A 20,000-nucleotide genomic window follows, 5' to 3' on the forward strand; every position below is an offset into this window, starting at 1 on the left:
AATAATGATTACTTTTTATTTATCCCGTATTACGAGCTTTGTTATTTTTAAACGAATCTATTATCGTTTCAATTTTACTTTTATTCAGTCGCTATAAACTTATTATAAACGTGTACATTATTTAAATAATTCTAAAATTATTTCTAAGATGTATTGTTATCTACGATTGAACGTATTTGTTTATTTTTATCATAGATTCGTTTGTCGAAAATTCGATATAAATTTCTGCATCTTCTCTGCGTAAAAAATGATGAAATATTTTATGTTCGTAATACTTGGAAATATCGATCTTCACGTTTCAATGTTTATCGTACACGAATAAAAAAAAAAAAGATATTATTTACTGTACAAAAATAAAAAAAACATACCATTCAGCATTTACAGAACAATTGGTATTAAGGTTAGATGCTGCTTCTCTTTTGCCGAAGAATTTATTGAGCACCACTGTACGAAACTTTTTGTTCACAAAAAATTAAAGAACGTTAAAAAAACAATGTTTACGCCAACAATGTAATTCCAAAGGTAATTTTTAAAGGATCGTAATGGACGAGATTTCGTTTTCAAAACGACGAAAAAAGAGACACGGATTTCTCGAATTTTTAAAAAAGCTTTGTTTTCGTACGTAAACTATTTTCAATGAGAGTAAAAACCTTTCGAAAGATTCGAAAAAGAAAAGTGCTTTAACTTAAATAAACGTTTACCTTTGAAATGAGATCTTGTTTATCGTAATCGTTCAAAAATTACGTCCGTACTCATTCTTTGCGTAAATGATTATAAAAGGAGGGACGATGAAATCATCTTAATATTCGAAATTAGTTAAGAATCTTACCACCAGATGGCGTTCCGCGCAAACATAAATTTCAAGTCGACGAAAGCTATCAAATTGATAAAAAAAGGAAGTGGAAGGTGAATTGATAAGTTATCTTCATTTTTAATATTCTTTATCGAAAATATTATAATATATTTCTTTTCTTCACAATTTTTTTCCTTGTTCTATAATATATCAGAGATACTTTTAGTTTTTAGTTGGAGATATTAATTCTTTGTTTAAAATGACGGAGCAAGAAGTCAAATCTCTTCCTGAGACATTAGAAAAATTATTTAGGTAAGTAAAATTCTTTCTGAATTATAAATAAAAATATATATATATATTATCTTTTCCTTGTTAATATAAAAATCTATAAATTGTTCATAAAACGACGTTATTGCAGATATATAGACGATCATAAAGTAGAATATATTGATAATCTAAGAGAAGCAGTTGCTATAAAATCTGTTTCCGCGTGGCCAGATCATAGAAATGAAATAATTAATATGGTAAAATGGACCGAAGTGAAATTGAAAGAGCTAGGTGCCACAACGGAATTAGCCGATATAGGAGTACAAAAATTACCGAACGATACTGAAATTCCATTGCCACCGGTACTTTTAGGAAATCTTGGTTCTGATCCTAACAAAAAAACTATTCTTTTATATGGACATTTAGATGTGCAGCCTGCGCTCAAAGAAGACGGATGGGATACAGAGCCTTTTATCCTTATCGAAAAAGATGATAAACTTTATGGACGCGGTAGTACGGACGATAAAGGACCAGTTTTATGTTGGATTCACGCGCTTCAAGCTTACAAAGCCATCGGTGCTGACATTCCAGTTAACTTGAAGGTATTTTCAATAGGACAATCGCTTAGAACGTAGACTAATTTTAGAGTTTACAGTTTGTATTCGAAGGTATGGAAGAAAGTGGCAGCGAAGGATTAGACGAATTACTTTGGAAACGTAAAGATACTTTTTTAAAAGGAACAGATTATGTTTGCATATCTGATAACTATTGGTTGGGGACTACGAAACCTTGTATTACGTATGGATTAAGAGGAATTTGTTATTTCCAAATCGAAGTAACTTGCGCGAGCAAAGATTTGCACAGCGGGACGTTCGGTGGTATTGTACACGAAGCAATGGCGGATCTCATTTATTTGATGAATACCTTAGTAGATATCAATGGGAAAATATTGATAAATGGAATTTATGACAATGTTGCTCCTATCACTGTTCAAGAATTAAACAGTTACGAAACTATTGAATTTGACGTAAATGAACTTCGCGAGTCTTGCGGAGCGATTAAATTACCTCATAACGAGGACAAGGTATTTTTAAAAGATATATCTTCTTCTAAACTTGTTGAAAAATATTTGGAAATGAATTGTTACATTTTCGATACTTTTTTTTTTTTTTTTTTTTTTTACCTAAGATTCAACTTTTGATGCACCGTTGGAGACAGCCAAGTTTGTCCCTTCATGGAATCGAAGGAGCTTTTAGCGAGCCCGGTGCGAAAACTGTTATTCCAAGAAAAGTTATTGGCAAATTTTCGATTAGATTAGTACCCAATATGACGCCCGATCAAACTGTCGAAAAAGTAACAAGTTATTTGAAAGAAAAATGGGAAGCTAGAAAAAGTCCAAATATATTTAACGTGATTATGAATCATGGAGGTAAACCATGGTCAGAAAATCCTGATCATCCGAATTACGTAGCTGGACGAAACGCTACTAAACACGTTTATAAGGTCGAACCTGATCTTTCTCGCGAAGGTGGATCTATTCCAGTTACTCTTACGATCCAAGAGGTCACAGGTAAAAATGTTTTGCTCTTACCTGTTGGAGCAGGCGATGATGGAGCACATTCTCAAAATGAGAAGTTAAATATATATAATTACATCCAAGGTGTAAGTATATTTCCCTTTGTAATTATTTCAAAGAAAAAAAAAGAAGAAGACAGCTGAAGCTTATCTGAAATTTAATAAACTCTGATAATTTCTTTGCAGACAAAATTATTGGGTGCTTATCTCTATGAAGCTGCCAATGTTTAAAGTACGATTAAGATTATATAAAAAGAACATTAAACTCTGATATTGAATATTAATTATTACATCACGGTAATACTTATTATATCGATTCTTAAAGTTCCAATTACATTATTATTTCTTTACAAAATTTTTAATCTGTAAAGAAAGATCGCGAAGGTGCAGGCTTTTTCATATTCATATAAAGATTTATATAAAATTTTATAAAAGATTATGTTCTGTAAATTAATCTGATTAAAACGAATCTGCATAATAGAGTTTTTTATTCCTGTTCAATTCTTAATACCCATGCTGGTTCTCCTTTACGAGCTTCATACGGTAAATGTACAACGAGTTTTGTTGGATATTGCATCCACTGTACAACAAGCAATACCAATTAATAATATGCATCGTTATAAACATTATCACATATAATAATGATCGTTAATACGTACTTTAAGTGGTTTTGCAAAACCAAGCAGCGATACATGCGTATTATTTGGGACTTTTAAAGAACCCAAAGATAATACGCTTTCCTTTGGCCACTCCAGAATCAATACGTAAAGTCTTTTTTCATCTTTACTTTGCGTATACCATATATCACTCGTTAACGTATCATTCTGTATTTTCCACGGTTTAGTGTTATAAATAGCTTCGCCATTTACCTTCAACCAAGAACCTATTATAAACCCAACAATTATATTAATATTATTTAATAGCTCAATTCGATAATAATAAAAAAAAATAAATGAACCTATTCCACGTAATCTTTCTTCGAATATCGGTGAAATGATACCATCCTTGGTTGGGCCGACATTCATCAATAAATTTCCACCGCAACTTACTGTAGTCACTAATTCTTTTACTAATTCGTCAAGCTTAAAATATTCCTCCAAGGCAGCATTTCTACGAAAGCCCCAAGACTTTTTATCAATGGTCATACAATTCTCCCATTTATGTGGAAGAAGTACTCCTGAAAAGTATAAGGAAATAATAATAAAAATGATGTTGTTTCTATGGAACAAAGTCAAATGTAAATGATCTATAAAATATACCAGGATTATAACGATCCGTGCACGTATAAAAATCACCGTGATGACATGGAATATTTGTTCCCCATCTATCATTTACAACTACTGTATTTTTTATAGGACTCTCGTTATACAACCAAGATAAAAATTCTTTTGATTTCCAATAAGAATCCGTAGCTTCCCAATCGCCATCCGACCAAATAATTTCTGGCTTGTACATTTCTATAAGCTCGTGCATTTCTGGGATTATTTTCTGAGTAACAAAATGATCGGTTGTAAAATTATTTCGTTTGTCGTTAAGATACATAGGATTATACCATTCGTATAAAGAATGATATAATCCAAACTTGATGTCGGTAGACGATCTTATCGCTGCTGCCAATTCACCTAAAATGCAAATAAGAATGAATGAGAATTTAATTCCTATATAAATAAACGTGTTTAATACCTATGAGATCTTTCTGCGGTCCTACATCCATGGAATTCCAACTAAAGGAATATTTTGACGGCCACAACGTATATCCTTCGTGATGTTTACTGGTTAATACAACATATTTTGCACCGGAAGCTTGAAATATTTCGCTCCATTGTGATGCGTTAAAAAATTCTGCAGTAAAATCACGTGCAAAATCTTGATAAGTGTAATTAGGCGGATAACGGTCCTTCATGAAATCATGATATTTAGTATCAGTTTCTTCTACGATACAAAGAAAAATTTTGTTATAACGCGTGTTTGTTATTTCCTTTCGCAAACACACAAATATACCTTTCCAATTGTTCCAAAACCATTCTGAACCAAAACTAGGAACGCTGAATACTCCCCAATGAATAAATATACCAAATTTGGCATCGTCGTACCAAGCAGGAAGAGGCCTAGCATCTAAACTATCCCAGGTAGGATCGTATTTAATTTGATTTGAATCTTGAATTGGCAATAAATCACGTTCTTTCTTATTATTGGCTTCTATCATGAAATAATGATCTTCTGAAGACCCACATTGCACAAGAATGTTCCACAGAAGTGTAATATAAAGAAAAAATGTTAGAACTCGCATGATAATATATATATATATATATCTTTACAGAATAACGATAATATTTCTACTGATTTCTCATATATCTATCAATTTCATTTATAAACGCTATTTGAATAAATCAAAAATCATTTACATTTACAAAAAATACTGAAACTTGAGTACACAATCATCGATAATCGGTTAAATCAGGTTAAGTCGTATCAGATTGAACAAAGTCAATTGAAAATATAACATGTCAAACGTTATACTGAACAATATATATTACTTTATATGCAAAAAAAATATTGTTTTATTATTTCACAGTTTGATTAACACAAGCTTTGCTAGGTACGAATTATTATCAACTATTTATTAAACACTGTACGTAAAGTAAACAAAAATTTTCTTGACAAATGACGAGATAAACGATAAAATACTTTTTTTTTTCTTTTTTTTTTTTTTCTTTTGATAAATTTATAGATAAATATACATACACGTTTACATAGATAAATATATATATGTACATATATGTATGTATGTATATACAGGGTGTCTCATTTAAGATTGAAATATCTCGTGAAGGAGTGAATCTATCGAAAAAAATTTTTTTATTGATTTGTTTGATACGCAGAAGCAAACCATACTTTTTTTGCGAGTCAAACGATGGAAAAAATTTTTTATGAAATTTAAAACGAAAGTGAAAAGTGTTTAATGTGGAGAAAAAAATTGATATATTTACATTAATCTATAAAAAATTAGTCTCCATTTCAAATTTTGGACAATTCGAAAATATCTCCCGCGAATTTAGTTTCGTATTTTGTCACGTGACGTAATAGTGGCTCGTGCCATCTCCTGATATATTATGCTCTCCTGTTACAAATTTCAAATTCTAGACGAAGCGAAATTTTTCCCGCGAATCGAGTATTGTATCAGGATCACATGATGCGAGAGTAATATAGAAATCTACTGTTACCGACAATTTTACTCGGTCAATGAAACAGAAATATACTATTACAGATTTGTTAATTGGTTGATAAAACAGGAATCTTTATCATATATTTCGTAAAGAAAGCAAAGCTTTTTCTTAAAAAAAAAAAAGTTAATTCAAGAATTACTGTTTATACTCATTGTTATAAAAAAAAGCAGAGGTATAATTTAACATAGTTATATATATATATATATATATATATATATATATATGTATATATGTATGTATGATGCGTGTATTACGTAAAAACTCTCTGATAAAGCTTATTTATGAATCCTGATAAGTAATACTTTTTCTTTTTCTTAAAAGATAAGAGCTTACGTAGCTTGTTTGTGCCGCATTCAATACTGAATATAATTTGATCAAAGTTACATTAAAATAATAGTACTCAAAAATGGAAGTGGATCCACCTAAGGAACTTTTAAAGCCATTAGAGATCCCCAACAAAATTTTAATGGGACCTGGACCGAGTAATTGTTCGCAAAGAGTTTTACGATCACTGGGGAATCAGGTGATAGGCCATCTTCATCCAGAAATGTTTAAGGTATTTATAAAAAAGAAATAGGAAGAAAGAAAGAAAGAAAGAAAAAAAGAAAATCTTTTAAAATATTCGATAAATTTTCAGTTAATGGACGACATCAAGGCTGGGATTCAATACGCATTTCAAACGAAAAACAAATTAACTTTGGCACTGAGTACAGCGGCTCACGGTGGTATGGAAGCATGCTTGGGAAATTTAATCGAGCCAGGAGAAACAGTGTTGATTGCTAAATGTGGAATTTGGGGTGAACGTGCTGCCAATATGGCGAATCGTATTGGTGCACGTGTACGAACATTTTCGAACGTATTAGAAAACAAAACAAAAAAAAAAAAAACAGAACAAGACAAAGAAATATTATTGAATAGATATTAACAGGACAATTGATATCGTAGATTGAATTCCTGACGACCGAATATGGAATTGGTTTCGATCTCGACATTTTAGAATCTTTTTTGAAAAGATTCAAGCCCGCCGCAGTTTTCGTAGTACAAGCTGAATCTTCGACTGGTATGAAACAACCATTGGAAGGTGTAGGAAATCTCGTTCATCGGTGAATTTCATAAAATTCTTTCTTATCGTATCCGAATTATTTTTAATCGAGAATATTGACAAAACTTTGTTGTTTATCTCTTTTGTATTATTTATCCAGGTACAATTCGTTGTTAATCGTCGATTGTGTGGCGTCGTTAGGAGCCGAGCAATTATTCGTAGACGCTTGGAAGATCGATGCTGTTTATGCGTGCAGTCAAAAAGTTCTTGGTGCTCCGGCAGGTATAACGCCGATATCGTTCAGTCCATTAGCAGTGTACGTAATTACAAAATTATTAATTAAAAAAAGAATATATATATGTAATAATACTTATCTTCAAAGTGTTTATCAATCGTTCAAAAATGATCCAAACCAGTGAAAAGATCTTCAATAGGCGTACAAATGTTTCAACATATTATTGGGACATGAAGATATTAGGTGATTATTGGAATTGTTTTGGCAATCCAAGGATTTATCATCACACGATTAGTGCCACACTTATTTACGGATTACGCGAAGCTTTGGCCGAATTAACGGAGGAAGGTTTACGCGCTCGTTGGTCCAGACACGCATCCGTGGCTATCAAAATGCGCGAGGAACTTCTGAAACGTGGATTTCGACTTTACGTGAAAAATCCGAAATATCAGTTATCTACGATCGTATCTATCGAGATACCAAATGGTGTCGATGTTAAAATGTTATCTGCTAGAGCTATGGAAAGGTAGGACGTCTTTTTGCTGTCTGTTTAAAGAAACGATTTCTTTTTTCTCACGTTTTAAAAAGTGAAACCATTGATCGTTTGATAAATCATTGATCTAGATATGGCGTTGAGATCAGCGGCGGACTTGGCCCAACTGTTGGCAAAATTTTACGAATTGGTTTGATGGGAAACAATTCTACGTACCGTCACGTCGATCTTCTACTTGATGCTCTAGACGATGCGCTCAAATTCTCTACAAAATCGAAAATGTAACTTTTAGTTGTTTGTTTATTCGTGCGTATATCCGTGCAGGAGCTTCTCCATGACCGATTGAAAATATACTTTCGTTATTTCCGAGTTTGATTACGTAAAAAAAAAAAAAAAAAAAGAGAGAGAAGACTGCACGGAAATAAATCTTATCGTGCAGACGAAATCAACGAGCTGGAGTAAATTTATTTTATTAATGAAAATACTGCAATCGGCATACATTTTCTTTCGCTATTTAAGCTTCATTGTATTAATTAGCAGTGTCAACAGTTAGGTACGTTATTTCACTTTCGGCGTAACAAGAAAGATAATATCTGAATGTATGTATACATAGATAATGAAATTACAATGGGAGTTAGAGATAATGGCAATAAATCTAAGTAAGGTAATGATAATAAACCGATAATAATTAATTAAATTGATTAATTAATTATATCTCATTGTTTTGGCACAGTACATTATCTATACTTTAACAAATTTTTGCGTGCTGCTGAATAACGATTATTAAATAATATCGCACGGATTTTCGATTCGATTCGATTCGATTCGATTCGAAGGATGACGATCTATAATTTTAAATTGATCCTAATCACGATACGATCTGATCGATTTGACTATCTAAAAAAATCATTGCCATTCGATTTAACTCAAAAAATTGTAAAGCTAAATCTATTAGAAAGAAAAAAAAAAAAGAGAGAGAAAAGAAAAGAAAGGAAAGAAAAAAGAAAAGAAAAGAAAAGAAAAAAGAAATTAGATAAAGATAGATAACATGCATACGTAAGTGGTGATGACTTTAAATAATAATGACATTAATAATAATAACTATAATTACAAATGATAACTTGTTACATCAAATCCCGTATATCGCGGGTTCGATGAAGATATATTATAAACTATCGAGCTGTATAAATAATATTAATAATAATAATTAATAATAATAATAATAATAATAATAATAATAATAATAATAATAATAATAATAATAATTGATCGTTCATTAGCATACCGATAGATGCATAATTTCGTTACACATTATATACGTTCATTTATTCTTTTTTTCTACTCCTCCTTCTCTTTCTCTTTCTTCTTCTTCTTCTTCTTCTTCTTCTTCTTCTTCTTCTTCTTCGTTTTATGTACAAAATTGTCAACAATCAACAGACTGTCAGTGATAATCATAAGTAAAATCCTATATATTCTAATACTATAGTTAATGGTATCGGACTAATGCATGCACGTAAATAATTAATTAAAGGCACGAACGGTAAATAGCGGATCAACGCTTTCCGTAAAAAATATGTATATATGTACGTCTGTATGTATATGTCTCTCTCTGTATGTGTCTGTATATGCGTGTCTGTGTGTGTGTCAAAGAAAGAAATTAAAGAAAAGAAAGAAATACTTTCCATCGTTAATAAAATATTCGAACGAGCATAGGTATTACACGACGTTCGGAGAAGAAGAAAGGAAGAAAGAAACAAAAATCAAAAAAAAAAAAGAAAGAAAAACAAAAACAAAAACAAAAAAAAAGAAAAAAGAAACGCCGCAGATGAAATTTGTGCTCCCGATTGTTTAGTGGACGATGGGAGAAAGAAATCGTTGCCTTTTTCGAAAAAGCAACCAGGCCTGCCAGCTGCCGCGACAACGTAGTACAAGACCCCATTTTCTTTTTTCTTTTTCCTTTTTTTCCCCCTCCACCCTCGTTCGTTTGTTGTTTTACTACCCTTCCGTTTACTTACTTACTTATTTACTTATTTACTTACTTACTTACTTATTTACTTATTTACTTACTTACGTCAATTTAACGTTTCACGTAGACACAACTTTTACACCTTTGTCATTCATCGTCGGAAAAGATCTAACGATTCAAACGCGCGCTTACGAAAAGAAAAAGAAAAAGAAAAAAAAGTATTATACTAGATAACAGACGGACATTACTGAACTGTTTTTTTCTTCTTCTTCTTCGTCTACTTTTTGTTCTCCGACCCGTAACTTCTTTTCTTCCTTCTTTCTTTTTTGTGAGTGTTCATTTTTTACCGTTTATTTCTTATTATTATTATTATTTTTTTTTTCTTTTCTCTTTATGTTTTTTTCCTTTTTTTCTTTTTAACAAAGACAGCACTGATCACGTACCGACTCAACCTCTCTAACAATAAGTATATGTTTATTACCTGGGCGGTAGGGGGTGGGTATTTAGAGGGGGAGGAAAATAGTGCTATAGCGTCACCTTGTCAAGCGGTCTACTAAGCCTTTTATGACGTTAGAATACTACGAAACGTTTCTTTGAGAAGGTTTCATTGTCCGAATAGTTAGATAGATAGATAGAGAAATAAAGAAAAAAAGAAAGAGAGAGAGAGAGAGAGAGAGAAACTATAATAAATATGCAGGTATGAGAAAAAGAAAAGCGATTACACAAAAAAGGATAGAACTATGAATGAAATTGTAGGTATTTTGCCAAAAAGAAAATTGCAAGCAATGAATGATAATTAATGTGATGGAACGATAATCCGATATTTACAATGATATAGGTAACGTTATCTACGGTGCACCGTAGTAGTAGCGACAATAGCAATAATCTAGAAGTAGTAGTAGTAGCAGTAGTAGTAGTGTAGTAGCAATAGCAATAGCAGTAGCAGTAGCAGCAACAATAGTAATAGTAAATAGTAGTAATAATAATATCAATATTAATAATAATAATAATAATAAAATAATAATAATAATAATAATAATAATAATAATAATAATAATAATAATAATAAGCTGAAATAATTAGTAAGATTATGAAGCAAGTGATATCGCATTATGATAACTGATGTCGCCATCGGAGGTTCTTCAGTCTTCTTTGGTTGCTGGGTAACTCGATGAGGTTGGTGGGTACAGTAGAGCACTGCGATACCGTTACGACTAAAGTTTCATCTCCCTCTCATCGTCATCGTCATCGTCATCGTCATCGTCATCGTCATCGTTTTTCTTTTTTCACTTTTATCCCTTTTTTTCTTCCTTCATTTTCTCTTTTTTTTAATCTTTTTTTGTTGGAAAGGTTGTCGTGCCGTATAGTAGCTCGTAAATAGAGAGCAGTTTAGCTTCCGTTTCGTTTATCTCTTGATGAGAGCCAATTGATTAATAAAACGTCTGGCTGCGGGCCTCTGGGTGCCATGGGGTCCGACGTATGAACGATTGCGAGAACGAAGACCACGAGAGAGAGAGATAGAGAGAGAGAGAGAGAGATAGAGAGAGAAAGAGATAGAGAAAGAGAGATAGATAGAGACAGAGAGAGACAGAGAGAGAGAGAGAGAGTCTCCTCGCTTTTTCTTTCATTGGTGTTCATGAACTTTTTCTCTCCATTCATTCCCATCGTGTTGGATACCCAGTAAGAATCGATATACTCGACCCTATACTTTTTTCCCTTTTCTCGTTCTCTACTTTTCCGAATTCCATTAAATTGGTCCTCGATTAACGAGGATTAGGACACACACACACACACACATATATACATACATTATGTGTGTGTGTACGTTAAACATTAAAAATATTACACGTAACAGTGGTGCGGCAAAAGTAGATAAGAGTTCTTTCTCTGTATAATAAGAGCGACAAGAAACAAACGAGTCACTCGGTTTTGAGATGAGGAGTAAAAAAAAACTTGCTTCTTCCTCGTTTAAAGAAAGAATCTGTCCTCCTGTCCATCCTCAGCTCAATTCTCTTGGCGAGACCGAATGCCTCGGGGGATGATGATTGTTGTTACGATGATGACGTCTCGAACGACGGCATTGTGCCGTGCAACAATCGTCGGCGTCTGCTACGGTGTAGTCGCCTCGTTTTATCTGATGCGCTATCGAGTTGCAGAGAGATCTTGGACAGCGTTTCCTTTCGCACCTGACCTCGGCATTCTGAAAGAATATCAAGTTCATCCTTGGTTAAGGTCCGTCTTAATGACGATTGTTTTCTTTTTTATTTTTCTGTTTCTTTTTTTCTTTTCTAATCTTCATCTTAATCGTGACGTTAAATGAGATCATCGGTTTGAAATTGATCGAGATACGAAAAAATATAATCGGTTACGTTCCTCGACTGAATTAGAAAATAGAAAATTTAGTTTTCACCATACACCGAACGGACGGACGATTTCTTTCGAAATACGAGGCCGATACGGTCGCGCGAGCATACAACAGAGAGACCGAGGCCATGTTCCATTTTCATCGTAATGGATGGACCCTTTTAATGGTCGGTCCGGGCGAACGAGTCCGGTTAAAGGTTTTCTCCTTAAAGGTTTCTCGTCGTGCCCGTCTCTGGATATTGCAATGAGGTTACTCTTCTAACGAGTGAGCGAGCACACACGGCGCGAACAAGGAGCAAAAGTAAAGCGAGTCGTGGTCGTTGCCGAGGAGAATCTTGCTTGGCAACAACGAGTCTCGCACGATCGGAAATTCTTCAATTGCAATCTCGATAAATAAGATTAATCTAACCATGCGACGAACCACGCGGCGGTTGGCTGAGGAAGAGGATTGGGAAGGGAATGGATCGGAAGAGGGGAAAATGAGCTTTCGAATCCTCAAAGAACGAATGATGCTTTCCCTTATGAAAACTGACCTTATTTCTATCCATCTATATCTATATCTGTATACACACAAACACACACACACATATATATATATATCTCACCTTGCATCGACACTTGACGCACTTCATCTCCCCGTGAGAGTGAACTCTTGGATGCCATTCCATACCGTTCTCGTACGGTCCACCAAGTGGATACTTGCAACCACCGGTTGCTAAAATTTCTTCGGGTGAACGACGGGTCGAGGGTGCCGCCTGATCACGCGGCAAACTCATCCCATCCGAATTGCCGTTTAATGCAGTAGCCGAACTTGGTGTCGTGCTAGGACATTGCCTACAGCATGCCTTTTTGTCCGGCCTAAAGGCAATCTTCTCGTCGCAATCCAATGGCGGACACTGCACTCTCGGGCATTTCACCTCCAACGTGACAGCCTGTAAGATAAATGGACGAGGAACGAATGAGACTCGTAGGCTTCTCGCCTCTCTATCTTTCTCTTTCTCTCTCTCTCTCTCTCTCTCTCTCTCTCTCTCTCTCTCTCTCTCTCTACCTCCCCCCACCGACTTTCGAGCAATTAAAAGACAAACGCAGGGAACGAAGGAAGATATATAGCAAATCGTTCGTTCAAAGAGGATTTTACCTGCGAGACTCGATAAAATAAAAGAAGAGTAAGACGTGCTTCGAAAGTTTTTCCAACTTTTCTTCTTTTTCCTCTTCTAAAGCTCCCTCATTTTTCCCCATAATATCGTCTAAAGGAAATTGCCTACGTCATCAGGAATCGTCGATCACATACATCGAACGCACCAGTTCTCGTGACTGGTCAGAATTTATATATCACATTCTTTCTTAAGCAATATATATATATGTATATATATATATATATCGCATTCATATATTATCTCTTTGAATTTTCTTAAGATCACGTGTACTTTTATTATTACTTAGAATCGTAATATATGGTAGTATATGGAATGACGTTGACGTTGCGAAACGCTTTCGTACGAGTGAAAGTAAATCCTTAAAACGAGTGCATTGGAAGTTTGACGTCGTTATATCGTCGGAACGGCAACTAAGAATTTTCTTTAAGGAAGTAGGAAATCGGGGATTCGTTAAACTTACGTCGCAGGTGCAAACGGCACAAGTGTCGAATCCAACTGGGGGTAGATAAGGATGCCAGGACGCTCCAGCTGGATGATATTGACCGGCTAGTATGCAACCTCTTCCTACGTAAGTGACGTTGCTCTTGCCCGTGATAGTGGTAGTGGTAATGGTAGTAGTAGTATTCGTCGCTGTAACTGTAAAGGTATCAATGTGAAAAGAGATTTTCAAATAGTTTCACGTTCGAACGCGCGATTAGCTACTTGCAAACCCGCAGAACGATGGGGTGAGGATAGGGGAGGATAAGAGGAAGGGAAGGGAGTAAAGGAGGAGGGAGACTCGTAATGTTTACGTTGCCACGATATCGTATTCGATCTCTTGGTCAACTGTTGCTAACCAAAGTGGGAGATGAAGAAACCGCGAAATCGAGAAGACGAATCTTTCGCGCGAGTAACTTTATCTTTTTTCTGAATCCCGATAGACGAGAGAGAGAGAGAGAGAGAGAGAGAGAGAGAGAGAGAGAGAGAGAGAGAGAGAGAGAGAGAGAGAGAGAGAGAGAGAAAGAGAGAAGAGAAAAAGAAAAAAAGAAACGACTACTTACTCGAGCAGATAGGACAGCAATGTCCTGCCGCTGGTTTGAGCTGTTTGCCCTGAGGACAGGCAAGGACTGGACAAGGTACCGGATCGCATTGAGCCAATCCACGATAACAGTGACACATGGAGCATGGGTCGTTGGCGGATGTCCATTGAGTACCCTCCTCGTAGAATCTGGTCTCATGAAAACAAGCGCCAGTTTCGATTTCCGATCTTGGTGGATGAAGATTGTAAGCAACGACCGAGGCAACGTCGTTGTCAGCGTAATGGGGAAGACAACTGAGAGGTGCCCTGGCCTTAAATGGTGCCTTCAGTAAACTGCCCGCTTGTTTGTCCGTCACTTCGAGAAAGCCGATGCCAGACTCGATCCTGTATAACTCTACAGGTGAGAGTCCAGTGACGGATCCCTCGAGAACGTTTCCTGTAAATTCCTCGAGGAGTCTCCTCGCGACTGGAGCACCCTGAGCTAGAAGTGGCATGGTTTCCAAATACAAACGGAAAGTACGTGCTTCTTGATCCCCGTTCGAGCTCGTATTGGGTTGTTCCAATCCAGCTATTTCGAGTTCGTAATGAAGAGCGCAATCGAGATCAACCGCGGTCCAAATCAAAGCTGTAGGGGCTGGATATTGGGAATCCTCGGTAAGTCTTCTCAACAAAACCGGTGCTGCTGTGTCTCTGGCATCCGCAACAGGCCTTTGAAGAAGACGACCACGTAACAACGAACCTAGGTGAGAAGCTGCGACGACCGAGAGTTCACCGTTGAACAATGGCTCGAGGAAACGTGGCCCAGGTCGATCCAGTGTACCATTAGCAAAACCGTCTCGTAAAGATGGTGTCAGGTCTTCGAGTTCTGTACGACGTTTCCCACCCTCGTCGACCAATGTTACCAATGGGCTCTCCTCTTCCAAACCGATCAATCTAACGCCGTATCTCAAGGCACCACTACGATCAAGAAAAGCCCAAGCCAATCCAGAGGCTCTCGAGGGACTCTCCGATATCAACAACGTCTGATACATGTCACAGCTGACACGTGGACCGACCATACCGGACAATCTCAAAGCTTGAGGATCTCTTCTAGACATTATACTGATAGATAACTTCCCTCGCGTTAAAAGACGCAGATCAGCTCCTGACAAAGCGCTTCGGACCTCGCCAAAGTTCAACTCGTTCGATGGCTTCTTAACCACTATTTCTTCCCTCAATACCACGTAATCCTTCTCAACGTGTTCGAGTTGAACGATTATCGGTACTTCGGAGACGTCGTTTGGTAGAAAGACTCCGTTAAAGACGAGAGACACGTGGATGGATGGTGCCGATGCCGAGGACGCCGAAACGATTGCTGTACCACCTGCTCCTGACATCAGCGATCTGTCAACCCCCATAGTTGGTTCCAACAAGGACGTAAATTGTTCGGTAGATAACGCTCGATAACGAGACAACTGTCCTGTCAAACTGGCGCACGGTTCCCAAATGAATGATACATGTAGACGTTCTTCTCGTAATAACTTTCTGTAATCCCTTGGTACTCGTCTCCAAACACCGCACACTTTCCCTGTTGCATTCTGATAAACACCACCTGCGGCATCGATCGTTTGCTCTTCCAAAATGCTACCGGAACCATCGATGAACTGTATACTCCTTGGTCGTGGTGTCCCAGCTGATAGGTAGAACGAATAATACAAATTCTTACGGTGGAACGTGAAACGACCGGTTGCTAAGTAATTGTAGGCGCTGTTATAATTGGATGTTGGCACTGTGTCGTCACGGCGCATTGCCTGGGACGTTTTTCCGGTTAACAGCGTACCGAAATCTGTCGAACGATATTAAAATAAAAATCAATTTTGTAAAATAAGAAAAAGATAATGATGATGATGATGATGATGATGAAGAAGAAGAAGAAAGAATTGTAGGTTAAAATCAACTTCTATTTTATGATATTCGTCTGGTAAGCTCGGCATTATTACTTAGGACTCTTTCCGAAGAGCACGTAAATAACTCGACGCTCTCTAAAACGGTACACCGTAAAATCATAAATAACGATTTTCGCAAGTAACATTGGATGGCGTCCCTCTCGTACCGATAAACTTCGTATATCAGCGGCATATCTTTTACCGCGATCGTAGGTGCTAACTTTAATCCCGTGCGAATTGAGTTATAGCGTTTCGCTTAGAGAAAAAGAAAGAAGGAGATAGAGATAGATAGATACAGAGAGAGAGAGAGAGAGAGAGAGAGAGAGAGAGAGAATAAAAAACTGCGAAGAGAAATTACGTTTTAAGCTTCGTTCCTCTTCCTCCGACGTCAATTGAGCTGGTAGATCCTGAACCGTGTCGGTACCTGAAACAAATCAACCATGTCAGCAAATTTATGAGAAAGGGAGAAAAATAAATAAATAAATAAACAAATGAAAAAAAGAAAAAAGAAAAAGAAAACTATCCGACAGTGGATAAGAATAACCGAAGAGAATCGAAAAGGTGATTACTAGAATACGAGTTTGGTATGGACGCTGGTCTATGTAGGTTGGTATGGGTAAAAAAAAAAAAAGGAACAACAACGTAAAACAAAAATAACTATGGCTGCTGCTATTAAGGAACAGAGAGAGAAAGAGAGAGTATCTATATACCCTATTCAGTCGCGATCTGTGTGTACGAACCATAAAGAATGGCTGTACGGTAAGGAAAAGAGCCGGTTGGCGCCAACCATAGCTACTTCGAATGTTACTTTTATGGACGCTTGCCGCGTCGATCTCCGTCGCCTTGGATACTTTAATTGCTAAGAATAAATAAGTATAAGCACGATCTGATCCGTCCAAAATTTTACCGAATTTATCAGTTAAAAAACAAACGCTATAGTTTTCTTCTACGCTTCTTCTTCTTCTTTTTCTCTTTATTTTCTTGCTATTTTTCTTCTTCTTTTTCTGTTTTTTTTTATTTTTTTTTTTCAATATCTGCAAATATAGATTTCCGATTTTCTCGTTCGGATGGATAATTGGAGAAGAAACGACGACGCCATGTTTCCTCGCGTTAGAATATACTCTTCAGTTGCTCGACGAAATAGACAGATAGACAGACGGAGAGAGAGAGAGTGAGAGAAGAAGAAAAAAGCAACAACAACAACAACAACAACAACAACGAAAAAGAGAAGCGAACAAGTCACTCCTGTCTTCGTGAATACGATCGTGATTGCGATGCGGATACAGTGATCCAGCGAGAGATATCGATTTCTTTGCTTGTCTACTGAGAAAGCGTAACGAGCGTTGACGAGTTAACGCGCAGGTATACATATTTAAACGACGACGACGACGAACATATATTAGACAACGCGAAATATATTTACTATGAAAATAAAAATTGTTTTCATCGTTTCTCATTAAATATAATTTCTAGATTTTGAGTTAGTCATACGTAGTACGTATAGTACTTGATTTTCTTTGAACTTTTTAATCGTTTAATTTTTTGATCTAAAATCCGAAACATCATCAACGGTGCACAGATACGTACACGAACAGAAACAGAGAAAGAGAAAGAGAAAGAGAAAGAGAAAGAGCAAAAGAGAGAAATAATATCGTGAATGATTTTCTTTAATATATTTCACTGCATCCCGCATTAATATATACGTAAGTAACGTACGTACTTACGTACAGACTGCGGATGACCTCCGAAGACGCGGATCGTGGGTCTTGGCAAGCGACCTCGAGTGCCCTCGAGGTAAACTCGAAGGTAACTCGAAAGAAGGAGAAAAGAACGAAGAAGAAGAAGAAGAAGAAGAAGAAGAAGAGAGAAAAGAAGAGAAGAGGAGACAAGAGTTCAAGGCGGGAGATTCAAACGAGTTCCATCCTATTTCGTCCATTTTTTCTCTTTTCCCTTCTCCCATATATTTTCGATTGAACGAAGAGACTGTTAAATGGACAATTAAAGGATCCTCATGGTTACTTATTTTTCACGTACGTCTTTAAAACAACTATGAGAATCGATGTGACAGTCCAATCGTTAGGTGAGAGCTCGGAAGAACCGTAAAAGAGTATATACGTATCGCTAATCGTTCGACGACAACCTCAACATCGCTTGAGAAGACGAAATGAGACTGTCATACCAATTACCAAACGCAAAGGATTAACGTAAACAATAAATAATTCTTTCATATCTTTTCTTCTTCCTTCTTTTCCCTTTCCTTTCTTTTTCTCTCTCCTTTTTTTAAGATACTTCTCGATGATTTATCTTTCGTATATATCCTTTTACGTATCTTTGAAATCCCATGGGTTCTCCTCGTACTCCCTAGTTTAATTAAGGATAAATATGTAAAACGCCTTTTATCGTTTATTATTCCTAGAAACATTAATTCAACAACTAGGATAGTAAATCAAGTTTAAGTCACGTTCTGGTGTTCGGGATTCGAGTATTGAAAAAAAAAAAAAAAAAAAAAAAGAAAGAAAAAACTCAAACAAAAAATCAAATCGCAAATCGTATGCCAACTGCAAATCGTGTTTGTGGAATGAGGGAAAAAAAGAGAGAGAGAGAGAGAGAGAGAGAGAGAGAGAGAGAGCCAATTCCTTACAATTTTTCCTTTTCTTCTATTTACTCGCGATAGCAATTGGAATTTTGCTGTGACCTTTAAAATCTGGTTTCTCGACTTAGCGCTTGTGTCGTCGTACACGGAAGGAATGCTGGATTAATATACATATATGTACATATATATATCTATATCTATATATCTATATATATATGTATATATATATATACACGATCAAAGGAGAGGAACAATCCAACGAACGAATTTATAGCAACTTGGACTGATCTTTTGTCTTTTTCCCACGCTTTTCCCATCCTCATTCATTTCTTTCTTTCTTGTTTTCTTTCTCCTCGTATACGACCATAAGCAAATTGGAATTTAGCTTTTGTAATCATTCCTAATCCAGTGTTACACGTTCGAAGAAGAAAATAGAAAAATTGAGAAGGGTTGAGGTGGGAGGAGTAAGTAAATAAGTAGGTAGGTAGATAAGTAAGGGGAAAGGAGAAAACGGTAACTCGATGAATAAGGAACTCGTAAAGAAAACCTAATGCCATGACGCAAAATGCGCAGGAGGCAACGTATGTTCGACGTTCTAACGTGTAACATGCGCCTGAATTGTTAAAATCCCCTCTCCCTTACTTACCCCTTCCCCGCCCTTTCTTTCCCGTCGATAAATAGCATTTGCATGCAGGAGTTATATTTATTGTAGCACTTTTAGAACCGAGCTACGCGAATTCTGAGTCTCCGTACGTATCTACATACGCATATATAATATATATATATATATATATATATATATATATATATGTATATACGTAGAAAGCAAGGTAAATATATTCGTCGTAGTCATCGTTATTATTATTATTATTATCATTATTGTTACCGTTGTTGTTGGTATTGTATATTATTATTCGTCGACTGGAAGTTACATTCAAAGTCGCTGAAATACACTTATGTTGTTTCTTTCTTTTTCTTCTACTCTTTCGTATAATATATAAAACAGGCAGAACGTAACGTGCAAAGTTAAAACGTAAACGTCTATAATACTTTTCGCTCACGAAAATGATATTTCTCTTTCGATCGTCTTTATATCATTAATACTTTATATTCCTTTTACTTTTTTCTCTTGTCTTGAAAAAGAGAGAAATAAAGAAAGAGAGAAGTATCTAACGTAAACGATATCGCATAAGCCAATAAGAAAAAGCAATCTTACGAAAGGAATCAGAAATTCAAGCGCATCATTGACATATATACATATACATATATAAAGAAAACCTTGATATATGTTTTCGTGGTAAGGGGCACTACTTTCGAAGGAGAAAGTCTGAACGTATGCCAAAAC

At 35.9% G+C, this 20,000-nt stretch overlaps 4 protein-coding genes and 1 long non-coding RNA gene across 14 annotated transcripts in view; 2 read left to right on the forward strand and 3 right to left on the reverse strand.

The window, feature by feature from the left end:
• LOC122637272 overlaps positions 1-782 on the reverse strand; it is a 22,285-nt gene extending 21,503 nt beyond the window's left edge. For 2 of the 3 annotated variants that reach the window (XR_006329203.1, XR_006329205.1), the window contains exon 1: positions 369-550. This is a non-coding gene — a long non-coding RNA (uncharacterized LOC122637272). Of the gene's footprint in view, positions 1-368; positions 551-701 lie in introns of those variants that run through there. The other variant, XR_006329204.1, reaches the window with a different exon arrangement.
• Positions 783-836: 54 nt separating this feature from the next.
• On the forward strand, positions 837-3,117 carry LOC122637264 (cytosolic non-specific dipeptidase). Its single transcript, XM_043829269.1, has 6 exons — positions 837-906; positions 1,020-1,105; positions 1,212-1,662; positions 1,716-2,144; positions 2,249-2,722; positions 2,822-3,117. The coding sequence occupies exons 2-6, from the start codon at positions 1,053-1,055 to the stop codon at positions 2,864-2,866; spliced, it is 1,452 nt and encodes a 483-aa protein (XP_043685204.1). The 5' UTR covers positions 837-906; positions 1,020-1,052; the 3' UTR covers positions 2,867-3,117.
• LOC122637265 (alpha-L-fucosidase) lies at positions 2,777-5,279 on the reverse strand. The gene is made up of 6 exons (XM_043829270.1): positions 4,637-5,279; positions 4,319-4,567; positions 3,895-4,257; positions 3,594-3,812; positions 3,295-3,518; positions 2,777-3,215 (listed from the first exon to the last, which is right to left on the reverse strand). Exons 1-6 carry the CDS (start codon positions 4,923-4,925, stop codon positions 3,123-3,125), a joined length of 1,437 nt encoding a protein of 478 aa, XP_043685205.1. The 5' UTR covers positions 4,926-5,279; the 3' UTR covers positions 2,777-3,122.
• A 903-nt stretch (positions 5,280-6,182) lies between these two features.
• On the forward strand, positions 6,183-9,294 carry LOC122637368 (alanine--glyoxylate aminotransferase). Its single transcript, XM_043829464.1, has 6 exons — positions 6,183-6,418; positions 6,500-6,700; positions 6,808-6,965; positions 7,065-7,220; positions 7,321-7,665; positions 7,764-9,294. Exons 1-6 carry the CDS (start codon positions 6,269-6,271, stop codon positions 7,915-7,917), a joined length of 1,164 nt encoding a protein of 387 aa, XP_043685399.1. The 5' UTR covers positions 6,183-6,268; the 3' UTR covers positions 7,918-9,294.
• Positions 9,295-10,909: 1,615 nt separating this feature from the next.
• The window catches only part of LOC122637367 (dorsal-ventral patterning protein Sog), a 54,195-nt gene continuing 45,104 nt past the window's right edge, over positions 10,910-20,000 (reverse strand). For all 8 annotated transcript variants that reach the window (XM_043829462.1, XM_043829458.1, XM_043829460.1 and 5 more), the window contains 5 exons: positions 16,421-16,486; positions 14,160-15,962; positions 13,580-13,755; positions 12,568-12,894; positions 10,910-11,798 (listed from right to left, as the gene is read on the reverse strand). In XM_043829462.1, the coding sequence (XP_043685397.1) occupies positions 11,598-11,798; positions 12,568-12,894; positions 13,580-13,755; positions 14,160-15,962; positions 16,421-16,486 (2,573 nt within the window). In that variant the 3' untranslated portion in view covers positions 10,910-11,597. The remainder of the gene's footprint in view (positions 11,799-12,567; positions 12,895-13,579; positions 13,756-14,159; positions 15,963-16,420; positions 16,487-20,000) is intronic.

This window comes from Vespula pensylvanica, chromosome 25, assembly GCF_014466175.1.
Source record: "Vespula pensylvanica isolate Volc-1 chromosome 25, ASM1446617v1, whole genome shotgun sequence".
Taxonomy (NCBI): Eukaryota; Metazoa; Arthropoda; class Insecta; order Hymenoptera; family Vespidae; genus Vespula; species Vespula pensylvanica.